Genomic DNA, 19383 nt, shown 5'->3' with positions numbered 1-19383 from the left:
ATTTAGGCGCTGGGTCACCGGTATGGATTTAGTGACAGAATTAGACTTGGAAATGCACAGAAGCGTGTGTGTGAAGTTATTCTGAATGACCCTATGTGCACCTTCAATATTATATACCCTTTTTGGGATAGATTTCAAATAGCTCTGATATAGCAGGAACCACTAAATTATGAAATTGCTAAATTGGGAATTGTACTTCAACCCAGAACAAAAAATGTGCTTTGACGGGCACTAAATAACTTTCCCAGCTACAACAGGACAACGGTAACGAGAGATTTAGAGGGATTTAAATTTGAGGCCTAGTATTTAGGCGCTGGGTGACAGGTATGGGTTTAGTGACAGAATTAGACTTGGAAATACACAGTAGCGGGTGTGTGTGAAGTTATTCTGAATGACCCTATGTGCACCTTCAATATTATATACCCTTTTAGGGATAGATTTCAAATAGCTCTGATATAGCAGAAACCACTAAATTATGAAATTGCTAAATTGGGAATTGTACTTCAACCCAGAACAAAAAATGTGCTTTGACGGACACTAAATATCTTGACCAGCAACAACAGTACACCGGTGGGTAACGAGAGATTTAGAGGGAATTAAATTTGAGGCCTAGTATTTAGGCGCTGGGTCACCGGTATGGATTTAGTGACAGAATTAGACTTGGAAATACACAGTAGCGGGTGTGTGTGAAGTTATTCTGAATGACCCTATGTGCACCTTCAATATTATATACCCTTTTAGGGATAGATTTCAAATAGCTCTGATATAGCAGAAACCACTAAATTAAGAAATTGCTAAATTGGGAATTGTACTTCAACCCAGAACAAAAAATGTGCTTTGACGGACACTAAATATCTTGCCCAGCAACAACAGTACAGCGGTGGGTAACGAGAGATTTAGAGGGAATTAAATTTGAGGCCTAGTATTTAGGCGCTGGGTCACCGGTATGGATTTAGTGACAGAATTAGACTTGGAAATGCACAGAAGCGTGTGTGTGAAGTTATTCTGAATGACCCTATGTGCACCTTCAATATTATATACCCTTTTTGGGATAGATTTCAAATAGCTCTGATATAGCAGGAACCACTAAATTATGAAATTGCTAAATTGGGAATTGTACTTCAACCCAGAACAAAAAATGTGCTTTGACGGACACTAAATATCTTGCCCAGCAACAACAGTACAGCGGTGGGTAACGAGAGATTTAGAGGGAATTAAATTTGAGGCCTAGTATTTAGGCGCTGGGTCACCGGTATGGATTTAGTGACAGAATTAGACTTGGAAATACACAGTAGCGGGTGTGTGTGAAGTTATTCTGAATGACCCTATGTGCACCTTCAATATTATATACCCTTTTTGGGATAGATTTCAAATAGCTCTGATATAGCAGGAACCACTAAATTATGAAATTGCTAAATTGGGAATTGTACTTCAACCCAGAACAAAAAATGTGCTTTGACGGGCACTAAATAACTTTCCCAGCTACAACAGGACAACGGTAACGAGAGATTTAGAGGGATTTAAATTTGAGGCCTAGTATTTAGGCGCTGGGTGACAGGTATGGGTTTAGTGACAGAATTAGACTTGGAAATACACAGTAGCGGGTGTGTGTGAAGTTATTCTGAATGACCCTATGTGCACCTTCAATATTATATACCCTTTTTGGGATAGATTTCAAATAGCTCTGATATAGCAGAAACCACTAAATTATGAAATTGCTAAATTGGGAATTGTACTTCAACCCAGAACAAAAAATGTGCTTTGACGGACACTAAATATCTTGCCCAGCAACAACAGTACAGCGGTGGGTAACGAGAGATTTAGAGGGAATTAAATTTGAGGCCTAGTATTTAGGCGCTGGGTCACCGGTATGGATTTAGTGACAGAATTAGACTTGGAAATACACAGTAGCGGGTGTGTGTGAAGTTACTCTGAATGACCCTATGTGCACCTTCAATATTATATACCCTTTTTGGGATAGATTTCAAAGAGCTCTGATATAGCAGGAACCACTAAATTATGAAATTGCTAAATTGGGAATTGTATTTCAACCCAGAACAAGAAATGTGCTTGAACGGACACTAAATAACTCGCCCAGCTACAGCACTAGGGACAGATTTAGCTGGATATAAATTTGAGGCCTAGTATTTAGGCGCTGGGTGACCGGTATGGATTTAGTGACAGAATTAGACTGGGATATGGCCAAAAAATGAACAGACTATTGCTGGTTAAATGCACTTGGTGTGACAGCTTCACCCTGATGTAGGCTTTAGCCAAAAAACAACCACACCATTGAGGGTTAAATGCACTTGGTGACAGGCGCAGCTTGCCCCTGATTTTGTATATGGCCAAAAAATGAACAGACTATTGCTGGTTAAATGCACTTGGTGTGACAGCTTCACCCTGATGTAGGCTTTAGCCAAAAAACAACCACACCATTGAGGGTTAAATGCACTTGGTGACAGGCGCAGCTTGCCCCTGATTTTGTATATGGCCAAAAAATGAACAGACTATTGCTGGTTAAATGCACTTGGTGTGACAGCTTCACCCTGATGTAGGCTTTAGCCAAAAAACAACCACACCATTGAGGGTTAAATGCACTTGGTGACAGGCGCAGCTTGCCCCTGATTTTGTATATGGCCAAAAAATGAACAGACTATTGCTGGTTAAATGCACTTGGTGTGACAGCTTCACCCTGATGTAGGCTTTAGCCAAAAAACAACCACACCATTGAGGGTTAAATGCACTTGGTCGCAGCTTGTGCTGGCGCACCACAAGACACAAAATGGCCGCCGATCACCCCAGAAAAATGAGACTGACAAACGGTCTGTGCAGCCTAAAAACAGTGAGCAATTGAGGATCAGCAGCTCAATGATCCACAGCTGCAGATCGATCAGTTAATCAAGTCCTTTGGAGGAGTTAATCTGCCTAATCTCGCCCTACTGTCGCAGCCGCAACCTCTCCCTACGCTAATCAGAGCAGAGTGACGGGCGGCGCTATGTGACTCCAGCTTAAATAGAGGCTGGGTCACATGGTGCTCTGGCCAATCACAGCCATGCCAATAGTAGGCATGGCTGTGATGGCCTCTTGGGGCAAGTAGTATGACGCTTGTTGATTGGCTGCTTTGCAGCCTTTCAAAAAGCGCCAAGAAAGCGTCACAAAAGCGCGAAGAAAGCGACGAACACCGAACCCGAACCCGGACTTTTACGAAAATGTCCGGGTTCGGGTCCGTGTCACGGACACCCCAAAATTCGGTACGAACCCGAACTATACAGTTCGAGTTCGCTCATCCCTAGTGGCCACCACAGAGGGGCAGCGTTTAGGGCAATATATTGTGCAGCACTGTGGTGTGTGGTATTTTGCGCCATGGTATTGCTGAGCCCCCTACTTTTGTTGCCCCACCTCCTGTCAATTTAGACCCTCCTACAATATAGGGCCACTTTTAGGATTTTTTTTTACAGGGCCACTTTAGGTTCCCAATCTGCCCCTGGGAGGAAGTAGTGCTCGCATGGAGTGCCGCCTCCTCTACAAACAGGTGACGGCGGGGGTGTCTGGTGTCGGACTCCCGCCGATCAGAGATTGATGACCTATCCTGAGGATAGATCATCAATATTAATTGCTGCACAACCCCTTTAATTCATTCTTAAAATTCTGCTGCACATATATTATACATCAATTTATCTATGTCTTATGAAATACTTGCTTCATCTGTAGCATAGTGCAAGAAATTTACCCCAATTACTACATCCATGACTACTCCATGTTATGTCAATAAGTGCTAACAAGTCCATTACTCGTGTACCTGTTTTATTAAATAGCTGTATAAGGATAGCTGCCATCCTTGCATTATACTGTAGCAGCATGTTTGGAATCATATCTGTCTAAAGTTCATCTGCATAATTCCATAATTCCATTCTGCTGTACTACTGTCCTGTATCAAATTTTATATATATATATATATATATATATATATATATATATATATATATAGCATTTGCTAGCTCCAGATTACCAGAAATGACATGATCTGTAAATATGCTGAATTTGTTTGTGGTTTCTTAGCTGGTAGAATTTTCTTGTCACATCCTGTACTGACCAGTGGTTAGCAAGAAGCAGTTTTTCTAAAAGTGAAACTGGCTGTTGTCTTCAAAAGTAATAAATGTAGCAACAATCACTCGATATTTTGTGCTGCTTGTTGTATATCACTTAGGCAAGAATGTAAAATTCCAATATTATCATTCAAGACTATTTATTCTGCCTCCCTCAGACTACAGTAGCTGCGACTATCAACTTAGGATACTTTCCGTTACTGATAATACAACCATCTGCATCAGTTATGTATTATCTTTAACATATCTTTAACATTGCCAATTGCCGTCATTAACTTCATTGAAACATTAACTATTGTGGTAGATTATGTCAGAGAAAACCGATCCGTCCCTATTGACTTGCATTGGGGGTCATGACGGATCCGTTTTGATCAGTTTCCCAGGACGAAAAGCAAAATACAACATGTTGCGGTTTGCTCTCCGGTCTGGGAACGCAGCTAAACGGAACGGAATTTTGCATTTTGGAACATTCCATTTTGTTCAGTTTCGTTTTGTCCCCATTGACAATAAATGGGGACAAAACTGAAGCGTTTCTTTTCTGGTATTGAGACCCTATGACGGAACTCAATAATGGAAAACTTAAACGCTCGTGTGAAAGTACCCTTAGATCTCCTGGTACATCACCATCTACAGTCCTAGACTGGTAAACATCACATATTCCCCTTTTCATATAATGAACTTTACTTCTTGGACTTATGAGTTGGAAATAGTTACATGTCTGTGTGTGTGAGAGAGCCTAGTACAGAACTGTGTGTTTCTGAACAATATATATGCACTGTCTAAGCGGTACTCTTGCTGCCACCATCCCATTTCTGTCATGGGGCCACCACTGCTGCTGCCACCAACCCCACTCTGTCACTACTTGAATCTTGGGGCACTGCACGGTTAAGTCCACGGCAATAAATCAGACCTGATACTAACATTGACCTGTAATACTGATGCACAGTAAATCTACAGCTAAGGGTACATTCACACTAGCGTTTTTGTTTTCTGGTATCGAGTCCTGTCACAGGAGCTCAATAACGGAAAAAATTGATCAGTTTTTATCCGGTATTGAGCCCCTAGGACGGAACTCAATACCGGAAAAGTTTAACGCAAGTGTGAAAGTACCCTTAGTGCACTTTCACACTTGCCACAAATTCCGGCAGGCAATCCGGATGCAAACTGATGGCATTTGTCAGACGGATCCGGATGCGGATCCGTCTGACAAATGCATTGAAATACCGGATCCGTCTCTCCGGTGTCATCCGAAAAAACGGATCAGGTATAAAAAATGTTTGCATTTTTAAAGGTCTGCGCATGCCGTATCCGTTTTGATGGAACACTTAATGCCGGATCCAGCACTAATACACTTCAATGTAAATTAATTCCCGGCAAGTGTTCAGTATTTTTGGCGTGCTGCGGTATTTTCTCCATCCAAAAAATGTAAGAGGGACTGAACTGATGCATCCTGATGCATCCTGAACGGAATGCTCTCTATTCAGAATGCACTAGGGTAAAACTGATCAGTTTTATCCCAATGCATTCTGAATGGAGAGCAATCTGTTCAGTATGCATCAGGATGCATCAGTTCAGTCCCTGTGCAGTTTTTGGACGGAGAAAATACTGCAGCATGCTGCAGTATTTTCTCCATCCAAAATTCCGGAACACTTGCCGGAATGCCGGATCTGGCATTATTTTCCATTTAAATGCATTAATGTCGGATCCGGCCCCAAGTGTTTCGGAAAAACAAATGTGAAAAAGATAAATACCGGATACATTTTTCAGGATGACAACCGGAGACGGTTCTGGTATTGCAATGCATTTGTGAGACGGATCCGCATCCGGATCCATCTACAAATGGTATCCATTTTCATACAGATTGCTGGACCCGGAAGGCAGTTTCGGTGATGGAACTGCCTGCCAGAATCCAACAACGCAGGTGTGAAAGTACCCTAACAGAAGGGTTTGGACTGCAACAACAATTTTTTTTCCTCCACTACTTTAATGGAGCTGCCTCCATTTCTTTAGTTTCTTCCACTAAGGAACCATTTGGACACAGCTCTTGCAGGGGTGCACACATTTTTATTTAATTTATTTTTTTTGCTTTATTGAAGGGTGCTGCATGCTTTTATTTTTGTTTAAAGGGGTTGCCTGGGTTCAGAGCTGAACCCGGACATACCTCCATTTTCACCCAGGCAGCCCCCCTGACTTGAGCATCGGAGCAGTTCATGCTCCGATGCTCTCTTTTGCCCTGCGCTAAGTCGCGCAGGAAAAAGGCATTTTCTGGAGTTCCGGTGACATACCGGGCTCTCCATGGGGCTGCCAGGAATCCCAGTGACGTCACCGGCACTTATGGGCGGGATTTAGCGCTGCCCTAGCCAGTAAAATGGCTAGGGCAGCACGAAAGCACGCCATCAGAGCCGGTGACATCACCGAACACACTGCCGGGCGGAAGCTTCCGCCCAGCAGTGTATTATTGTAAACAAAAGAGCATGGTAGCGCATCGGAGCTTGAGATGCCAACATTAGGCATGCTGCCTGGGTGAAAATAAGGCTATGTCCGGGTTCAGCTCTGACCCCTGAAAATCCCTTTAACAGAAGGGATTAGCTATAAATCTTGGTGCACACCATTACTGCCACTGCTAGGGTCAACTTGAATCTTTGTGCACTGCACAGTTAAGTCCACTGTAATAAATTAGACCTGAAACTTTTATTGACCTGTAATACTGACACACAGTAATTCAACAGCTAACAGAAGAAATTAGCTATAAATCTTGGTGCCCTGCACAGTCATGTAGGCGGTGATAAATTACAATTGCATCTAATACTGACACAACAGTAGCTACAGAATGGATTAAGGCTGAGTTCACACGAGCGTGACAGATTTGGTCCGGATGCGTTCAGGGTGCGTTCAGTTAAACTCGCACCATTTTGCAAGCAAGTTCAGTCAGTTTTGGCTGCAATTGCGTTTAGTTGTTCAGTTTTATCCGCGCGGATGCAATGCGTTTTGATGCTTTTTTCACGCGCGTGATAAAAAACTGAAGGTTTACAAACAACATCTCCTAGCAACCATCAGTGAAAAACGCATTGCATCCGCACTTGCTTGCAGATGCAATGCGTTATTAACGCAGCCCCATTCACTTCTATGGGGCCAGGGCTGCGTGAAAAACGCAGAATATAGAACATGCTGCGATTTTAAAGCATTGCAGAAGTGATGCATGAAAAAAAATGCTCATGTGCACAGCCCCATTGAAATGAATGGGTCAGGATTCAGTGCAGGTGCAATGCGTTCACCTACTGCATTGCACCCGCGCGGAAATCTCGCCCGTGTGAACTCAGCCTAAGTATGAATGTGGGTGCACTAGAAGGTAATGCACACAGCCATATACTCCCTTTGCACTCTCCCTGCACTCTCCCTGCATTATCCCTGCAGTTTACGTTCCAAGCCCTCATATTGAGATTGGGCCACAAGGGAGTCACACTGTCAACAAATAAAGAAAAAATGAATAGCGGCACTGACTATAAAGTAATATTTGCTGCTTTATTCTGGTTAAAAACTGGAAAGTGCGCTCACTGCACAGATGGGTCAGGCAACAGCTGTTTCATGCTACCTGCGCTTTGTCAAGCCTCCCATGACATGGTCGGGGGGTGTGGTCAATTTATAACACTCCCTATGATGCGTCATGCTGAATAGTGATGAGCGGCAGGGGCAATATTCGAATTTGCGATATTTCGTGAATATTTTGTAGAATATTCATCATATATTCGTGAATTCAAGATTATATTCTTGATTGCAAAAATCGGCAATGTATTATTCGCGTAATGCGCGTGAAGTACCGGCGTGCGGTAGGCAACTTTTCTATTGGTTGCTAGGGATGTTGCTAAGCTGTGACAAAGCCTTTTCATTGGCCCACAAGCTAGAAGATGGGAGGGATGATCACCTGATGTATACTGTGTTAAAAAACAAACAAATGAATATTCGTCATTACGAATATAAAGCACTATATTCTAAATACTCCCGAATTCTCGAAGTGCTGATATTCGCGCAAAAAAATCGCTTTTCGAATATTCGCGCTCAACACTAATGCTGAACAGGTGAGCTGATCATTCCCAATCAATACATAATACACTTATCAAAGCAAAATAAACCCATGTAAAAAAAAAACACATCATATTAAAACAATTCAAACAAAAACTGCCAGGTCGTTCTTGTCATTCAGTCCTAGAGAAACCATCGCATTAATTTTAATAATCCATGCAGCCTCCCTCTGTAACAAAATCCATTTTCTGTCTACTCCTCGTTCTGGCATCTGCACTACTTCTAATCCTGCACACTTCAAAACATTGTTGCTTCCTCCATGTTCTGCATGTACAGTTGTGTTCAAAATAATAGCAGTCAAATATCACTAACCTGATCAATCACAGTTTTTTGTAGAAATGATATTTCTATTTGGCAAATAATTTACTAGCAAGTGTAGTAGAGTAATAGAAACCCAACAGACCCAACAGTCATGACATGCATGCTGCTGATTCTCTGTAATTTAATCACTTATTGAAAGGGGCATGTTCAAAATAATAGCAGTGTGGAGTTCAATGAGTGAGGTCATTCATTCTTTGAAAAACAGGTGGCAATTATTGCCCTTTTTTAAGGAAGGAAGGCAGCAAATGTACATGCTGGTTACAGTGTATTTCTCTCTGAAATTCTGAGGAAAATGGGTCGTTCCAGACATTGTTCAGAAGAAAAGCATAATTTGATTAAAAAGTTGATTGGAGAGGGGAAAACATATAAAGAAGTGCAGAAAATGATAGTCTGCTCAGCTAAAATGATTGCAAATGCTTTAAAATGGCAACAAAAACCTGAAAGACGAGGTATAAATCGAAAAACTACCATTCAAATGAATAGAAGAATAGCCAAAATGGCAAGGACTCAGCCAACAATCAGCTCCAGGAAGATCAAAGAAGGTCTAAAGTTACCTGTGAGTACTGTCAGGGCCGCCATCAGGGGGGTACAGCCAATACCCCAGTAAGGGGCCCAGACCCTGGGGGGGCCCAGACCCTGGGGGGGCCCAGCCAGTTCAAAAAAATAAAATAAAAAATAATTTATTTTTATTTATTTTTTTATATTTTTTTCCCCCCTCCCATTTGTCAGTGACTTGAGTTAAACTTTATTGCATCGCTAGAGGGGGGCAATTGATTATTCCTTGCTAGTGATGTCCGGTTCATGAACGAATCATTCATTTGATGAGGGGAGGGACTCGGGAGGAGTGTAATCTGATCCTAGAGTGGAAGCTGCTGCTGCCAGCCCCTCCCCTCCCCGCCCACCAACCAATCAGAGCTGAGGAACGGTAAGCACTAGCAGCTCTGAGTCTGAGTCACTGACACAAGTACAGGGAGTCTGAGAATCGAATGAGTCACAGGTTAAAATATTTTAAAGATCCGACTGCAAGCAGCGATTTGGTGTCCGCCTCCAGAGCGGAATAGAGACGGAACGGAGCCAAACGGATGCATTCTGAACGGATCCTTATCCATTCTGAATGCATTGGGGCAAAACTGATCTGTTTGGGGCCGCTTGTGAGATCCCTGAAACAGATCTCACAGGCGGACCCAGAAACGGCAGTGTGAAAGTAGCCTATGCCGCATACTGAGCTAAGCTATTTCAAAGGCTCCAAATTATTTATTTTCATATTGATCCTTATGTTGTCTACTTGGCTAGGCAGCTCTATGTTGTGTGGTCTTTGCTCGGGGGTAAAATGCAAAGCTGTTTTCTGGATTATCCCACAGGGCCAGGATCCTCCATCACTTATTGTTATTAACCCCTCCCTTGCCAGTCCACCCAGCTCTATTTAGCTTTGTGTTCTGCTTTGAAAAAAAATGTTTAGGCCATGAAGGGGTTAATTAAGTGTTGGAGGGGGTGGGGTGTGTTATTGTGCATATTGTGTTTGGGATCCATTTAACAAGTTTGACCAGTTGGGTTTGAGAGTGGTTGAGTGTCATCCACAGATCCCCCATAAAAGTGTCATCCACAGATCCCCCATAACAGTGTGTCATCCACAGATCCCCCATAACAGTGTTCGTCATCCACAGATCCCCCATAACAGTGTGTCATCCACAGATCCCCCATAACAGTGTGTCATCCACAGATCTCCCATAACAGTGTGTCATCCACAGATCCCCCATAACAGTGTGTCATCCACAGATCCCCCATAACAGTGTTCGTCATCCACAGATCCCCCATAACAGTGTTCGTCATCCACAGATCCCCCATAACAGTGTGTCATCCACAGATCCCCCATAACAGTGTGTCATCCACAGATCCCCCATAACAGTGTGTCATCCACAGATCTCCCATAACAGTGTGTCATCCACAGATCCCCCATAACAGTGTGTCATCCACAGATCCCCCATAACAGTGTTCGTCATCCACAGATCCCCCATAACAGTGTTCGTCATCCACAGATCCCCCATAACAGTGTGTCATCCACAGATCTCCCATAACAGTGTCATCCACAGATCCCCCAAAACAGTGTCATCCACAGATCCCCATAACAGTGTTCGTCATCCACAGATTCCTCATAACAGTGTGTCATCCACAGATCCACATAACAGTGTGTCATCCACAGATCCCCCATAACAGTGTGTCATCCACAGTACCCCATAACAGTGTGTCATCCACAGATCCCCCATAACAGTATCATCCACAGATCCCCATAACAGTGTTCGTTATCCACAGATTCCCCCCATAACAGTGTGTCATCCACAGATTCCCCCATAACAGTGTGTCATCCACAGATTCCCCCCATAACAGTGTGTCATCCACAGATTCCCCCATAACAGTAAGTCCTCCACAGATTCCCCCATAACAGTAGGTCATCCACAGATTCCCCCCATAACAGTAAGTCATCCACCGATCCCCCCATAACACTGTAACAGTAAACCTTGTGCTTTTAAGGTGTTTTTTCTTAAATGTGCCAGGGGAAGATTGCTAGGGCAGATTAGAACAGGTAGTGTAGTTAGTGTTAGTGTAGGGTCCTGCTTAAAAGAGTCTACCTTGTCGTGGTAGCAGGCTTCATAATATTTGGTCAAAAATTAATTCCTCACTGAAATCGTTGATTATCACTTTTTACTGTCTTTGTAGTTGTAAAAAAATAATGAAATTGGGGGTAGGTCCTTGGGGGTGGAGGGGAGGTGGAGTCAGGATGAATTCTGAAGGGTAGGAGGGGGGGCCCAGGCCTTGAGCTGTGTAAGGGGCCCCAAAATTTCTGATGGCAGCCCTGAGTACTGTTACAATTAGAAGACACCTATGTGAAGCCAAGCTAACTGCAAGAAGCCCCCCGCAAAGTCCCACTGTACATATGCTGAAGAGGTTACAATTTGCTAAAGAGCACATTGACTGGCCTAAAGAGACATTTTGTGGACTGATGAAAGTAAGATTGTTCTTTTTGGGTCTAGTGGCCGGAGACAGTTTGTCAGATGACCCCCAAACACTGAATTCAAGCCACAGTACACTGTGAAGACAGTGAAGCATGGTGGCGCAAACATCATGATATGGGGATGTTTCTCATACTACGGTGTTGGGCCTATTTATCGCATATCAGGGATCATGGATCACTTTGAATACATCAGAATACTTGAAGAGGTCATGCTGTCTTATGCTGAAGAGGAAATGCCCTTGAAATGGGTGTTCCAACAAGACAACGACCCCAAACACACCAGTAAAGGTGCAACATCTTGGTTCCATACCAACAAGATTAACGTTATGGAGTGACCAGCCCAATCTTCGGATCTTAATCAAATAGAAAACTTGTGGGGTGACATAAAAAATGCAATTTCAAAACCAAGAAATAGAGAACAACTGTTAATGTAGTCCAATCATCCTGGGCTGGAATACCTGTTCACAGGTGCCAGAAGTTGGTTGACTCCATGCAATACAGATGTACAGCAGTTCTCAGAAACACTGGTTATACAACAAAATATTAGTTGAGTGATTCAAAGGAAAGCAAAATCTTCAAACATTTTTCAGTTTATATAGTGAATGTTTGAGTTTGTAAAGAAGAATACAAACACTGATATTTTTTTGAACAGTCTAATATTCACTTTTCTTCAATTTTTTTTGAGGAACAACGGAACAACACAAATTTGATATATTTTTCTTCATGTTTTGATTTGGAATAGAATGTGTAGGGCTCTCATTTGTGTGTATGAAAATAAAAGCTATTAGAAGGATTTTGAGCTTTATTCACTTTTTTAAACTCACTGCTATTATTTTGAACACAACTGTATGTGTTCGATTAATCTGCTGGCCCCAATTGTGGTTTCTATCGACTTCCTATGTTGCCTGAATCTAACATAAAGAGGTCTGAATGTTTTGCCTATGTAAAACCTCCCGCATGGACAAAGGAGGACATACACTACAAATTGTGTTTTACAGTAGATAAAATGATTAACTACATGTTCCACTCCTCCTATTCGGAGGTATCTATGTTTGTACATAAACCTACACATTGAGCAATGACCATCTGTGTCTGCATTCTTGCACTCTGGGTCAGCAGGTAACTTCATTCAGCAGAAGCTCTGGTCCATCAGTATCGGCTTCCTACCATCTTTTTAGAAAGCCCTCTGTCAGTGGATTCCGTAAATTGACTGCCACTTCCTGAACCTGTGCTCTCTGTTACTATGCCCCTTAAGTTGCAAATAGGGGTTCGGCATTCAGAGATCTCCTTCTATGTGCTGCCAGTGTTCGTGAATCCGGTTATTCTTGGTCTTCCCTGGCTGCGTCAGCACACTCCAGTTCTGGACTGGCACTCCAGTCGGATTCTGCGTTGGGGTTCTTTCTGCCAGTCTATCTGCTTATCAGTTTTCGTGTTGGGCTAAAACAAAATGCCAGAGATAATTCTCCAATATTTGATTGACCCGCTCTACTTGCCCGTTGGTTTGGGAATGATAACCAGAAGAGAAGTCCAGCTCAGCTATCGAGCAGCTGGCAAAGAGCTCTCCAAAGCTTAGAGGTAAACTGGACTCCTTGATCTGGTTATCATTCCCAAACCAACGGGCAAGTGGAGCGGGTCAATCAAATATTGGAGAATTATCTCTGGCATTTTGTTTTAGCCCAACACGAAAACTGGGTACAATTGCTACCTTGGGCTGAGTTCTCCTATAGCAACCACACAAGTGAGTCTACTGGATCCTCTCCATTCTTTGTAGTTTTTGGTCAACACCATAAAACTCCTCTCCCTGTTCCTACATCTTCTGGAGTACCAGCTGCTGATTCCTCTTTTAGAGATGTTTTGAAGATTTGGCATGACACCAATGTCTGTATCAACAAAGCGGTGACCCGCATTAAAACTAATGCAGACAAGAGAAGAAGAAAACCACCTCAGTTCTCATCTGGAGATAAGGTATGGCTCTCCTCCAAAAACATCCGCTTAAGATTTCCCCATTTTAAGTTTGCTCCTAGGTTCCTTGAACCTTTTGAAGTATTGAGGAGGATCAACGAAGTGACATATAAGTTACGTCTGCCTCTCTCTCTCTCTGCGTATTCCCAATGCCTTCTACGTGTCCTTACTGAAACCAGTAGTCCTTAATCGCTTTTTGACGACTCCTTCTACTCCAACTCTGGTATCTGAAGATTCTTATGAGACATTTGCAGTCAGCGACATCCTAGACATCAAGAAGTGTGGCAAGAAGACCTACTATCTGGTGGACTGGAAGAGCTTTGGTCCTGAGGAGAGGTCTTGGGAGCCAGAGTAGAACATTCATACTCCGGACCTGATAAAAAGTTTCTGTCTCGTTGTGGGGGAGGAAAGGGGGGTTACTGTAACAGAAGTTTCCCTGCTTACCACCGTGGTCCCGGGTGCCATGCTCAGCATTGATCTGTGGCTAGAGCTTCCCATTCACCGTTGCAGCTCTGGGCTCCACAGTTTCATCTCAGCCCTGGCCACAGCATGCTTGCTGCATTTTTGCAGCTCTTCCTTAAGGGCCGGGACGCGTCACTTCCTGGGTTTTATGGGTTAGGTCATGCGATTTTGCTAACCAATCCTAGCCCTCTTGTGCATATAAGTGGCTCAGACCCCTTTCCAGATGCCTCAGTATCAAGGTCCTTGTGCTCTGCTTAGGTTCCTGATAACCACTTGTGTTCCTGATTCGTACCTGTGTTCCTGGATTTTGTTACTCGTCTGATCCTTGCCATCTTGCCTTGACTCTCCTGTTGCTGATCTGGATTGCCTGACCTGTACCTGTGCCACCTGCCGTGACCTTTTGCCTGTCACCCGATCTCGCGCTACTCCCCTGTGTGTGCTAAGACACCATTAGTCTGTGAAACCCATCATTAGTTCCCCTACTCTCCTTCTATTGCAGGAGTGGTATTGTTGCACCACTTGAACCCAGCATTGTGCCTCATTTTTAGCTGCAGCATATGTCCCCTGAGACTGAGGGGCATGCCTGGGGTGCTCATACCATAGGTTATGAACTGCTGATATAGAGCATTACTTTGCAAGAAAAATTGCATCCTACAGTCTTATGTTTATTAATTTTACTCAATATGTTATAAAGATGATAATTGTACAATATTGCAAATTTTTATTTTTATTTATAAACTGGTGGTATGTAGTTTACTATGATTGAGAACCTAATTGGTCTAATTACACATGCAAAGCAAATATCATAATCCCATGTTTACGATTTGAATGCATTTTTAAAATGTTGTATTGAATATTTAATAGCAATTTATTGTTCACAGGGTTTACCTTTAATAACTCTACATTTTGTGTTTTAGAATTAGAGAACGGGACAACAATGGATCATATGCCTTGTGTTTGCTTCATGATAGGAAGGTTTCACATTATCGCATTGATCGAGATAAAACAGGAAAACTGTCAATACCAGAAGGGAAGAAATTTGACACTTTGTGGCAGGTATGCCTGTACATTTTAATACCTTTCTGCAACACTGTTTCTAGTGCATAAGCGCTTGTCAGGTCTATCCCTCACAATGAAATGGTAGAGACTACATGGTATGAGGGATTTATAGGGTTGTGACATAACAGGGGATGGCTACCTGTGGATTGGCTGGCTGCACAGCATTATGGGTCATACCACGTTCCTGGGCTTCTTTCACTTTGTAACATGTGGAGCAGCCATTTTAGAGCTGATTTGTTACCAGGAAGTGCAAGAAAATGCAGATTCACTCAATACAAATTATTATTCTTTGCACTGAATTGGATTTAACATGTTCACTCAATGTTTAATTACCATTAGTGTTAATCGAGCATGCTCGGCCGAACACCGAGTATATTTAAATGTAATTTAGCATCTATTTCTGAAAAGTTTCTGCTGAGATTTGAACTCCCAACCCTTTGTACTTTAGATGCAAGGACCTTATCCACTCTATAAAGCTGAATGCTAAACAGTGTTTGAAAAACCTCATAGTAGTTTCTGATGTAGTAAGTATTCCTATTCAGTAGAAGGCTTATTTTATACACTGCCTGTCCAAAATAGTCGCCACCAAAAGAAAAAAAAGGTCACACACTCTAATATTTTTTTGGACCGCCTTTAGCTTTGATTACGGCACGCATTCGCTGTGGCATTGTTTTGATAATCTTCTGCAATGTCACAAGATTTATTTCCATCCAGCATTAATTTTTCACCAAGATCTTGCTTTGATGATGGTAGAGTCTGACTGCTGCGCAAAGCCTTCTCCAGCACATCCCAAAGATCTCAGTGGGGTTAAGGTCTGGACACTGTGGTGGCCAATCCATATGTGAAAATGATGTCTCATGCTCCCTGAACCACTCTTTCACAATTTGAGGCCGATGAATCCTAGCATTGTCATCTTGGAATATGCCCAAGCCATCAAGGAAGAAAAAATCCATTGATGGAACAACCTGGTCATTCAGTATGTTCAAGTAGTCAGCTGACTTCATTCTTAGAGCACATACTGTTGCTGAACCTAGACCTGACCAACTGCAGCAACCCCAGATCATAGCACTGCCCCCACAGGCTTGTATAGTAGGCACTAGGCACGATGGGTTCATCACTTCATGTGCCTCTCTTTTTACCCTGATGCGCCCATCACTCTGGAACAGGGTAAATGTTGACTCCCCAGACCACTTGACCTTCTTCCATTGCTCAAAAACCCAATATTTATGCTCCCTAGCAAATTTAAACCTTTTTTTCTGGTTTGCCTCACTGATTAGTGGTTTTCTTATGGCTACACAGCTGTTCAGTCCCAATCTCTGGAGTTCCCTTCGCATTGTGCGTGTGTAAATGCTCTTACTTTCACTATTAAACATAGCCCTGAGTTCTACTGTGATTTTTCTTCAATTTGATTTCACCAAACGTGAAATCAAGATCATCCAGGATTTTTTTCAGGCCACATTTCTTCCTCGAATACGATGGGTCCCCACTATCCTTCTAGTTTTTGATAATGCGTTGGACAGTTCTTAACCCAATTTTAGTAGTTTCTGCAATCTCCTTAGATGTTTTCTCTGCTTGATGCATGCCAATGATTTGACCCTTCTCAAACAAAGTTTGACTAACATCTTTTCCACGACCACGAGATGTGTCTTTCAACATGGTTGTTTAAAAAATGAGAAGCAACTCATTGCACCAGTTGGGTTTAAATAGCTTGTTGCCAGCTAAAATATAATTACCCATGCAGTAATTATCCAATAAGAGGCTCATACCTATTTGCTTAGTTAAATCCAGATGGCAACTTTTGTTTTGGACAGGCAGTGTATTTCTGTGCAGGTTAACATGTAGCTGGTTAACGTCCTTGCCTTAGAATATATAATATATTATAATATATGTAAATATATTATGGCTAAAAACATCAGTATTAGTTTCCCACATATTATGCATTCATATATATCAGAAGCATGATTTAATATCTCTTTCTCTCTCTCTCTCTCTCTGTGTGTATATATATATATGTATATATATATATATATATATATATATATATATATATGTTATTATTTATTTATTTTTTATTTATTTTTTGTAATTACACATTTATTTTGTGCCATACATTTTTTACAATTACTAATAAAATATTAAATATGTAACTTTAATCTCTATTTCTGAAAGGATTTGAACTCCCAACTTTGTACATTAGAGTAGGCAAGGAGGTTAACCACTATAATACAGAGCTACATGTTATCCTGCACAAAAATATAAAATAAGTCTTCTGCTGAATAGGAATACTCACAATATCAGAAACTACTATGAGGTTCTTCTGATACAGGTTAACATTCAGCTTTTATAGCTGCGTGGATAAGGTCCTTGCATCTAATATGCAAGTTTGGGATTTCGAATCCTGGGAGAACCATTTTGGAAATAGAGATTACATTTAAATATTTAATATTTTTTTAGTAATTGTAAAAAATGTATGGCACAAAATAAATGTAATTGCTTAAATATATTTATATATATATATATATATATATATATATATATATAGTATATATAGCGAAAAAATTCCACGGCACCTCTAAAGCGTAAAAAAGAAGAAAAGCTTTATTCACCAGACCCGCAACGTTTCGATCCGCTTCCTGGGATCTTTCTCAAGCAGTGACAACAATTGATAGTGCATTGTGCATATTTATACAGCTTCACATAATTAGTCAATAATCATGTTAATCACATTAATCAAAAGCGTCAAAAGACATGATCTGTAAACATTTTTCAATCTTATTCCATGGTGTAATACATAAAATACAGTGTCATGATACGGTCACCATTGCCGAATAATATAACCATCATAAGGTCATATATCTGTAAACAATCACCCTGATTATAACTACAATCATCTGTGGATACCTTCATAATCACAAAATTCGTGCAGGTGTACCTTAAAAACATAACGATGAGGCAGGTCCTAGAGCAGGCGATGGAAGCGGTCCTCATGGATCTCGGCGTACTGATCATTCTACTGCGCATGTTGCAGGACCTTTCAAAACTTCGTGGTCACATGATTGCATGCCCAGTCACCTGGTCGTGCTCCCGGTCATGTGATCAGAACTCTTGCATCGATTCTCCAAGTTAACGAATGCCTAAGTAGTCAGGTATCATGTGATCAACCATTCATGTGGAGCACACGTAACTGTACACAGAGATCTCTCGTGATTGGTTTAAATCCTTGTGGTGATGCGTGCGTTCCACGGGACAGTGGAACACATGACGTCTGACCACTCAACCATTCGCGAGAATGTGTGTACAGTTATGTGTGCTCCGCATGAATGGTTGATCGCATGATACCTGACTACTTAGGCATTCGTTAACTTGGAGAATCAATGCAAGAGTTCTGATCACATGACCGGGAGCACAACCAGGTGACCAGGCATGCGATCATGTGACCACGAAGGTTTGAAAGGTCCTGCGACATGCGCAGTAGAATGATCAGTACGCCGAGATCCATGAGGACCGCTTCCATCGCCCGCTCTAGGACCTGCCTCATTGTTATGTTTTTAAGGTACACCTGCACGAATTTTGTGATTATGAAGGTATCCACAGATGATTGTAGTTATAATCAGGGTGATTGTTTACAGATATATGACCTTATGATGGTTATATTATTCGGCAATGGTGCCCGTATCATGACACTGTATTTTATGTATTACACCATGGAATAAGATTGAAAAATGTTTACAGATAATGTCTTTTGACTGATATTTTGAGAGATTTGTTTTTGATTAATGTGATTAACATGATTGTTGACTAATTACGTGAAGGTGTATAAATATGCACAATGCACTATCAATTGTTGTCACTGCTTGAGAAAGATTCCAGGAAGCGGATCGTAACGTTGCGGGTCTGGTTAATAAAGCTTTTCTACTTTTTTTTACGCCTTGGAGGTGCCGTGGAATTTTTTCGCTTGTTATTTGAAGGGGGATCGCCTTCATAGCCGCTGGCACTCCATCTGTAACTCACAGACAGCTGTGCTCTATTTTTGTATATATATATATATATATATATATATATATTATATATGAATGCATAATATTTGGGAAACTACTACTGATGTTTTTAGCCATAATATATTTACATATATTCTAATATATTATGGCTAAAGACATATATATATATATATATATATATATAAATGTTTCTGCCAGGATTCAAACTTCCAACCTTGTACGTTAGAGGCAAGGAAGTTAACCACTAGACTATAGAGCTACAGGATAACTAGTGCAGAACTATAAAATAAGTCTTCTGCTGAATAGGAATACTCACTACATCAGAAACTACTATGAGATTTTTCTGACACCGTTTAGCCTTCAGCTTTATAGCTATGTGGAT

The 19383-nt window shown here is 41.6% G+C and overlaps 1 protein-coding gene across 4 annotated transcripts in view; it reads left to right on the top strand.

Annotated features, from left to right (window-relative positions):
- SYK (spleen associated tyrosine kinase) overlaps positions 1–19383 on the top strand; it is a 164538-nt gene that overhangs the window by 60121 nt on the left and 85034 nt on the right. For all 4 annotated transcript variants that reach the window (XM_044273331.1, XM_044273322.1, XM_044273346.1 and 1 more), the window contains one exon: positions 14862–15000. In XM_044273331.1, the coding sequence (XP_044129266.1) occupies positions 14862–15000 (139 nt within the window). The remainder of the gene's footprint in view (positions 1–14861; positions 15001–19383) is intronic.

This window comes from Bufo gargarizans, chromosome 1, assembly GCF_014858855.1.
Source record: "Bufo gargarizans isolate SCDJY-AF-19 chromosome 1, ASM1485885v1, whole genome shotgun sequence".
NCBI classification, from domain to species: domain Eukaryota; kingdom Metazoa; phylum Chordata; class Amphibia; order Anura; family Bufonidae; genus Bufo; species Bufo gargarizans.
This window is presented reverse-complemented; position numbering and strand designations above follow the sequence as displayed.